Source organism: Octopus sinensis, linkage group LG6 (genome assembly GCF_006345805.1).
Source record: "Octopus sinensis linkage group LG6, ASM634580v1, whole genome shotgun sequence".
In the NCBI taxonomy this organism is placed as follows: domain Eukaryota; kingdom Metazoa; phylum Mollusca; class Cephalopoda; order Octopoda; family Octopodidae; genus Octopus; species Octopus sinensis.
The window spans coordinates 3,608,585-3,617,894 of record NC_043002.1 but is presented as its reverse complement, the minus strand read 5'-3'; the positions used below and the strand labels follow the sequence as shown (position 1 = coordinate 3,617,894).

At 38.4% G+C, this 9,310-nt stretch overlaps 1 protein-coding gene across 1 annotated transcript in view; it reads left to right on the top strand.

Moving 5' to 3' along the window:
* Positions 1–9,249: 9,249 nt before the first annotated feature.
* LOC115212812 (histone-lysine N-methyltransferase SETMAR-like) overlaps positions 9,250–9,310 on the top strand; it is a 127,279-nt gene continuing 127,218 nt past the window's right edge. Inside the window, exon 1 of the mRNA XM_036503598.1 lies at positions 9,250–9,286. Coding sequence (XP_036359491.1) covers positions 9,265–9,286 — 22 coding nt within the window. The 5' untranslated portion in view covers positions 9,250–9,264. The remainder of the gene's footprint in view (positions 9,287–9,310) is intronic.

The window sequence follows — 9,310 nt, the reverse complement described above, 5'->3', positions numbered from 1 at the left end:
AATCCGAGCTCTTGTGTTTAACCTAAAACCAACCCATCCAGAAAGTGCTGCATTAACCGTTTAAAAACAGACAAAATGCGTAAACGTTCTCTTTCGTTTGTATGATAGAAGCAGTATCATATAATTCTGTGTGAAACTAGTTCTTTACAGAAGAACAACAACAAAACGCTATCACTTATAAAAACACTCTCCCATGTATTATAAGAGTTAACAAACACAAGAGAAGTGGATGTAAAAATGTTTGTAACATGATTCCTTCACAATGGAACTTGGTGCATCTACACACACACAGTCACAGATGCTCATATACACACTTACACATGAACATTTTCTTTTATTTGTTTCAGTCATTTGACTGCGGCCATGCTGGAGCACCGCCTTTTAGTCGAGCAAATCGACCCTTGGACTTATTCTTTGTAAGCCTAGTACTTACTCTATCGGTCTCTCTTGCCGAACCGCCAAGTTACGGGGATGTAAACACACCAGCATCGGATGTCAAGCGATGGTGAGGGGACAAACACAGACACACAAACATATACATACACACACACATATATATATATACCTCTTCCGATGATGGGCTTCTTTCAGTTTCCATCTACCAAATCCACTCACAAGGCTTGCCAAAGACACTTGCCCAAGGTGCCATGTAGTGAGACTGAACCCAGAACCATGTGGTTGGCAAGCAAGCTACTTACCACACAGCCACTCCTGCATCTATATAAGCACTTCCATGAATATATATGTATCAACATTTCACATCCATTTTCCATGCTGGCATGGGTTAGAAGGCTTGACCAGAGCTGGCAAGCTACATCAGATTCCAGTCTGTTTCGTTTGGTTTCTATGGCCGGATGCCCTTCCTAATGCCTACCACTTTACAGAGTGGCAATGGGTGCATTTAATGTGGACCAGCATGGGGGTATTTTCATTCTCATCACCCATGCTTGCCTGGATCAGGTGGAACTTGTTGATGTAGATTTTGTATAGCTTGATGCCCTTCTTGTTACCATCCCTCACACACACACACACATATCCATCTGTCTCTGTTTCTCTCTTCCGCTGTGCTCTTGCTCACTAGGTCGGAGGTCATCTCAGGTAAGCAGTCCCAGAGGCGTCATTGTGCATACAGCCAACTAAGCTTTCCATACATGTGTGTATGTGTGTGTGTGTGTATGTATGTATATATATATATATGGAGGCAAAGAGGCTGAGCTACTTTCGAGTGTTAGGCCTCATGGAGGCGATGACTAAGACCTTTGTCATTATGTCATACTTGAGAAGAAAACCCATGAAGCTGAGCATAATCGCAGTCAGGGTAGATACCGGTATCACGCAAATGGCACCCATGCTGGTGGCACGTAAAAGCACCCATTACACTCTCGGAGTGGTTGGCGTTAGGAAGGGCATCTAGCCATAGAAGACCATGCCAAATCAGACTGGAGCCTGCCAGCATGCCAGCCCAGTCAAACCGTCCAACCCGTGCCTGCATGGACAACAGATGTTAAATTAAGATGATGATGATGATGATGATGTGTGTGTGTGTGTGTGTATGTATGTATATATATATATATGGAGGCAAAGAGGCTGAGCTACTTTCGAGTGTTAGGCCTCATGGAGGCGATGACTAAGACCTTTGTCATTATGTCCAACTTGAGAAGAAAACCCATGAAGCTGAGCATAATCGCAGTCAGGGTAGATACCGGTATCACGCAAATGGCACCCATGCTGGTGGCACGTAAAAGCACCCATTACACTCTCGGAGTGGTTGGCGTTAGGAAGGGCATCTAGCCATAGAAGACCATGCCAAATCAGACTGGAGCCTGCCAGCATGCCAGCCCAGTCAAACCGTCCAACCCGTGCCTGCATGGACAACAGATGTTAAATTAAGATGATGATGATGATGATGATGTGTGTGTGTGTGTGTGTGTTTGCTGGTTCCACATAAAAAGCACTGATGATGGTGGTACGTAAAAAGCACCCAGTACATTCTATAAAGTGGTTGGCATTATGAAGTGCATCCAGCCACAGAAGCCATGCCAAAACAATGGAGCCTGGTGCATCCCCTGTCAAACTATCAAGACCATGCTAGCATGGAAAATGGATGTTAACTTCCTCCTCATCCATCACCCTCTTGTACTGTCTTATATTCCTCCCCACCACTACAAACTCAATACCACTATAGAATGGTCAAAACTCTTCACACAGGAACTTAGTTTGATTTGAAAACACCACTAGAATGGGAGAAAGCGCTAATACATGATCTAAGTTATATGATGTATAAAAACATGTAATATACAAATAAATATCTGTAAATATAAACCATCCGATTTTCTGAGTACCTCATTTCTTCTACTATAAAATACCTGTACACCATCTCCAAACCTTCCAATCATCATCATCATCATTTAGCGTCCGCTTTCCATGCTAGCATGGGTTGGACTGGTCAACTGGGGTCTGTGAAGCTGGAAGGCTTCGTCAGGCCCAGTCAGATCTGGCAGTGTTTCTACGGCTGGATGCCCTTCCTAACGCCAACCACTCCGCGAGTGTAGTGGGTGTTTTTTACGTGCCACCAATATATATATATTATATATATATATATATATATATATAATATATATATATATATGCATATTTTCCCTACATCATCCTGTAATGCACCAGGACACATCATCAACAATGGCTCTGGGGTGGTATTTGGTGTTTTGGGTCTTTCAACCTCAGACACCCTTACCGAGGTGACCCAATCGAAGCTGATCGATTCCCACCCCTTATATCCAGTTAACACTGACCCTTGGTAGCTTTGCCCCTTCCAGATTGGAAAAATCCTACAGTTCTAACCACCCAAGCAAATGTGTGGCTAAATGTAAATTAAAAATGGAGAGAGTAGTGACTGGGGTGGAGGATGTATATTGTACAACTAAATCTGGCCTTGCCTATTTATATCTGTTCAGTCACACCATCTTTACTACTTTTCATCACTCCTCTGGCATTAACTCTTCCACTTCTCTTTTACTCCATCATCTCCCACTATCACTCTGTTTAACCTCCTATACTCTTCCCCCCCCCTACACCCATCCTCCCTTTCAACTTATTTAATCTTCTGAAACTACATTCTCTTCTGTAGTGGTCCAGTTGCCCTGAATAAACAGAGCCAAATAGAGCAGAGAGGGTGCCCAGAACAAGGCAATGTTACAAGTGCTGGTGAATCCACTCCAGATGGCTGAGGGAGGAACGGATAACCTCTATAGTGCTACCACCCAGCCCGTGGTTAATGAACGTGTAAAGACCTCGTAAGAGTGAGACAACTAATTTCTTTTTCTTGTCAAAGACAGGACAACCTCTCTTGTGCTGCAGTGATATGCACCTAATGCACTCTGTAAAGTGGGCACCCAGCCATAGAAACCCTACCAAAATGAGACAGACAAGTGAGTGTGATCCCTTGACAACACTTAAGGAGGCATTAAACTGTGTTTGACTTATCCAACCATTATGAAAAGCAGATCGAAGACAAGGATGATGAGGATATGCAGGGGTTGGACAAAATAATGGAAACACCTAGCATCATAATGTTGAAATATCTGTAAAACTGTCAAAAGCTTGTTTATTTTGGTTTTTTGATTTATTATTAGTGTTGCTTAATATGTTTTGCCAAAATTGCTTTTTTTTTTTCAGATATCAGAAAAAGGTAATTAAAATTCATTCAAATGACAGATCTATTGGACTTTCAGAGAGGTGCTAGCATACTGAAAACAGCCGAAATGTTTGGTGTATCAAGAAGTACTGGCTCGAAAGTAACAACAGCCTTTGAGAAAGAGGGAAAAACCTCCTCATTGAAACCAAACTCCAGAAGAAAACCAAAACTTTCAGATAGGGACTGTCGGACTCTTCTGTGAATTGTTAGAAAGGATCACAAAAGTAGAGCTCCCAAAATTACTGTAGAGCTTAATGACCACCTAAAGAACCCAGTTTCCACAAAAGCTGTTTGCCAGGAGCAGCACAAAGCTGGATTTTATAGGAGGGCTGCAATCAGAAAACCACTACTTTCAAAAACAAACGTTGCAAAGCATTTAGAGTGGAGTTAAAACACGGAGGAGAATCTGTGATAATACGGGTGGCTATATCTTGGCAGTCCGCTGGCCCAGGGGTTTCCCTTCATGGCAGAATTAATAGTCAAGACTATTTAAGCATTTTATCTGATAGAATTCTTCCTATGATTGCAGAACTGTTTCTGGAGGGAAACGCAATCTTTCAGGATGTTAATGCACCAATTCACACAGCTAAGGTTGTTACTGAATGGCACAAGGAACATTCTAGTGAAGTTGAACATCCTATCTGGCCACCACAGTCCCCAGATCTCAATATTATTGAACATTTATGGTGCATTTTAGAAAAACAAGTAAGGAGTCGATATCCTCCACCATCATCACTACAAGAACTGGAGACTGTTTTAGCTGAAGAATGGACAAAAATTCCTTTGGAAACAATTCAAACTGTGTATGAGTTCATACCTCATAGAATTCAAGCTGTAATTACTACCAAAGCTGGTCCTACCCCATATGAAAATAAATTTGTTTGAAATTTTAAGGTGTTTCCATTACTTTGTTTAATCCCTGTATATGTATATATGCTGGTGTCTTGTATAAAGTATTGGAGCCACGTAAAAAGCACCTGTGCTAGTGCTACATGTAAAGCACCCAGTACACTCTGTAAATTTGTTGGTGTTAGGAAGGGCATCCAGCTGTAGAAAACAGACAATTGGACCCTGGTGCAGCTCTCCAGCCTTGCCAGCTCCTGTCAAACCGTCCAACCCATACCAGCAGGGAAAACAGACACTGAATGATGATGATGATGATGATGATATGAGCCTGCGTGAGTTGCAAGAATGAGAATCTTCAAATAGCAAGTTTATATAAGCCATCTATTGTCCACCCACCAAGGAATATGGCTTGGTAGCACGAATAATGCTTTCACTAATTGTCTTAGTGATGAGCAGATACAGGCAGCTGCTCAATTCTCCTTTAACCTTGTGGCACATCCAGAAGGGGACAGCTGGAGATGGCTGCACCGACATTTACCTGGAACTTAACTTTCAGTTAAGCAGGCTGGAGTAAAGTGAAATGAAGAAACTTGTTGAAGGACACAATACACCTCTCTGGTTTGGAGATTAAACTCTTGACATTACGATTGTGAGCCAACAAAGGCATATATCTATAACCACCTCCATAGACACCTGTATGTAGAAGTGCAGGTGTGGCTGTGTGGCAAGAAGTTTCCTCTTTGCAGGCCCCGACCTGTCGATGCAGAGTTGTCTGCAGGCGGCAGGTAACTTACTTTGGGGGACCTGACAAAGAGAATTGTAAGAAAATTTGATATCATTGTAAAGAAACTTTGTATTCGAGGGTTTGTCAGTTGGTGGGCGCCACCATCCCTCCCATCCGCATTATTTCGTCTCATCCTGTCTATGTCCAGCCCACTTGCTTCTATCTATGTACTGCCCTCGTGGCAAATTTTAGAAAATAAAGAAGTTTGATTGGCAAATTGGCAGACATGTTAACACACCGGGCAAAATGCTTAGCGGTATTTTGTCTGTCGTTACGTTCTGAGTTCAAATTCCGCCGAGGTCGACTTTGCCTTTCATCCTTTCAGGGTCGATAAATTAAGTACCAGTTACGCACTGAGGTCGATATAATTGACTTAATCCCTTTGTCCCCTCTCTGTTTAGCCCCTTCTGGGCAATAAAGAAATAAGTTTGATTCCCAACCACATGATTCCAGGTTCAGTCCTACTGCATGGTACCTTGGGCAAGTGTCTTCTACTATAGCTTTGGGCCAACCAAAGTCTTGGGAGTGAATTTGGTAGATGGAAACTGGAAGAAGCCTGTGACATATATATATGTCTCTGTTTATTCTCCCCACTACCACTTGATGACCAGTGTTGGTGTTTATGTCCGTGCAACATAGCAGTTTGGCAACAGAGACTGATATAATAAGTACCAGTTTAAAAGAAAAAGTACTGAAGTATTGGGGGTCATTTCATTTGACTAAAAATTCTTTAAGATGGTGCCCCAGACAAAAGGTGTGTGTGTGTGACAGAATATGTGTAAAGATGTGAGGGTTCTAGGCAGGATTTAAATGGTAGTTTGTCAATTTTGTTGAGGAAAGGAAGCTTTCAGTTTATTATTAGCCGTCTTGAAATATAAGCTTGGGTTATTTCAGTTGGCACAGGTCTTGGAATTAGGGTTAGTTGGGCGTGGTGAGGTTGGCAGCCAGTAAAAGGATAGAAGTGGTTATAGGGTTATTAAAGGAATCGAAATTGGTTGGAAACGAGAGCAAATGTGAACACGACTTCACTAGAGATAAGAATAATATCTTTTTAATATAAGGGAATGCTGGATAGTGTATTAAATTGACGAATTACTGGTATTTAATTGACCTTGGAATGAAAGTCAAAGAGGAATCCAACGGGATTTGACAGAAGAATGTCAAGTGGCAGACATTCGGATTAGATTTATAGAAATATTAAAAGAGTATGCGATGTTATGACTAGAAATAAAAACCGAAGTGGGGGGTAAATTAGGTGCCGTTTAAGAGAGAAGTGGCAGGGGACATCGTGGCATTTATGCCTTTCCCAATTGTAATGTTTATTGCTTTTCACCAAAAACAAGGCTAATTCTTCGTAAGAATACGATATAATTGATTGAAGAGATCGAACAGAACTAATATAACAGATCTTGGAGGTTCGAAAAGTAACGTCGGTGGGCGGGATTTGAACGCAGAAACAACGAGTTCCCAGGCGAAAACAGCAAAATATATTTTGTCAAGTTGTAATTTACAGGAATAGATAAAGAGAAAAACATGAAAGATTCTAAAAAAACTACGGAAATTTGTCTCGCTAAAACGGTGTACCATTTTTATATGACACTGACTTCGAAATATTTGCTAAAATACCTTAATTGTTATGTTTTATCGGTGATTTTTGGAATGTCAGAAGGTTTATTAATGTTTACATGTTGGCAGCAATTATTGGCAAAATAATCGTTTGGCGCCAAGCACCTAGCTCAAAATTATCAAATTCAACCAAAATATAGAAACTTTTTTTGGTTTTATTATATAAGACAATGAATTAAATTATCTTGACATATTGTTTTTATAATTTACTATTGTAATTCTTGCAGCAGTAATTATCTGGGAATTCCGAATGTGGTGACCTTTAAAGTCGCCACCAAATAACCAAACTCGGTAAAATTTAATATTTTATTAAACAAAATGAAAATCTGAATTCTTTTAAAATGCATAAAAAATAAAAAAGTTACGAGCAGAAGGAGTTCCAGAACTGAAAATAAATAAGAGCAGTGGAAACGGTAAAAATATCTAAAGACACTTTGCTTAAGTAGCTTTAGGGTTTAATTACAGACATAGGAAATAGTATTACATAATATTATTATTTAGTGAATTATTAGGTTTTTTTTTCCAACGAACATCATCGAAAAATTTAGGTTTTACCAGAATTTAGGTCTTGGAGATAATTTTACGTCTACCAGTTTTGTTTCTCCCTCAACAGTCACAAGTTCTTCACGGAGAAGTTTAACTTTTTTTAATTAAATGACCAGAAAGTAATGAAGTTAATCCATCAGCTTTATCAAAAAATATAGCAAACTGCTCGTAATTCATGACTGAAATTAGGTGTAGTGTTGTGAAGCTTCCCAAGAAATTTAATAAAGGCAATAATATTGATAAGAGAGAGAGAGTATGTTGCGGTGGTCGATGTCTGAGAAAGCCATTTTCTCTCACTTCCGGCATTGAATAGAAAAAGAGGACAAAAGGGAAAGAAATAGCTTTATTTATTTATAGACTTCTTTGGCAGATTCAAATAATTATTTAAAGAAGAAACTGTAAATTATATAAACGTTATTTTTGATCGAGATGACGCCGACATAATTGATAATAATTTATAGTCTTGCATATTTTTTTCTCTTTCTTGTAAATGTTCAGATTTTACATTGTATTGTTTAAAAAAGATGTTTTGTTAAAAATATTTCGATGAATTCTACAATTTATTTCTTTATACGTTTAAAATACTTTACAACTGATATTTAACTGTGAAAGTCACCTCGGAATGTTTGATTAATTACAATAATCGGGAGAAAACGAAGACATTAGTTTGTCAAAGACGTGGGAGACATAAGTGAATACGTTTTAAACATTTATACTTTGTTACATCAACGTATTTTATTTCTTTCCACAACTAGAATATATTGTTTTGTGAATGGAAGAAAGTTTTTAGTTTCTATTCAGCGAGGCTTTTTCTTTGGAATTATTATAATAATTATATCACTCAGCGAAGAAACAGTTTAAAATGTCGACCACATCAACGCACAGCGTAGAATTTCAGTTGTATTTTACTGAACTATCAAATAGAAAACGTCTGCATTTAGATAACTTGACATATTGTTTAGATTCAGATTATTAAATAAACATCGCTAATTCGGCATAAATTCTGTAGGAGCTCGACTTGTTAAATGGTGACACATTTTTGCTTGGGAAGATAAAAGTTATTAAAAAAAATTCTTTATATAACGGCGGAGGATTGTAAATAAAAATTAAAATAGATTCGAGAGAGGATTTAAAACAATTTCTATAAAATAGGGACAGAAATACTTCGAATTTATTTATTACATACCATTTGTAGGTTTTCGATTTAGTAATGTAATTAACAAAAAATTTAGTAATTATATAATACACACACACACACACACGCATGCATGCAAATGCATACACGCACCTAAATATATTTATACGCACACACTGCGAAAGCAAAGAGCTTCGTTGCTAAACAATTTAGTGGAAACGAAGCAAAATAATGCGTTGTCGAAGATTGCATCTTAATAAAGTTCTCTTTAGCCATCTCCTCTTTTGCATATATATAAAAAATTTAAATACCCTTGTATAAAATTACTCGCAAATAATTTTGCAGGCAAATATAAATGATTTGTATACAGACATAGATATTTGCATACCGAGTGAAAAGTATTTATTTTATTTTATCTAGTTTCAGCTCACGAGCTGTGGCCATGCTGGGGCACCGGGTAATTTTTTATTTATTTATATATAAAAGAAAATACTTAAAACCGCTTTGATTTGTATTTTGAATGTTTAATAAGAATAATGGAAGATAAAAAAAAAGCTAGATTAGTTTAATCCCAGTTATTGTTAAAATTACCTGAAAATGAAATCCAGGCATAAAATAGAATTTAACTTTAAAATGAAGTGGAAACCAGATAAGAGTAAGTATTGGCGCATATCATATA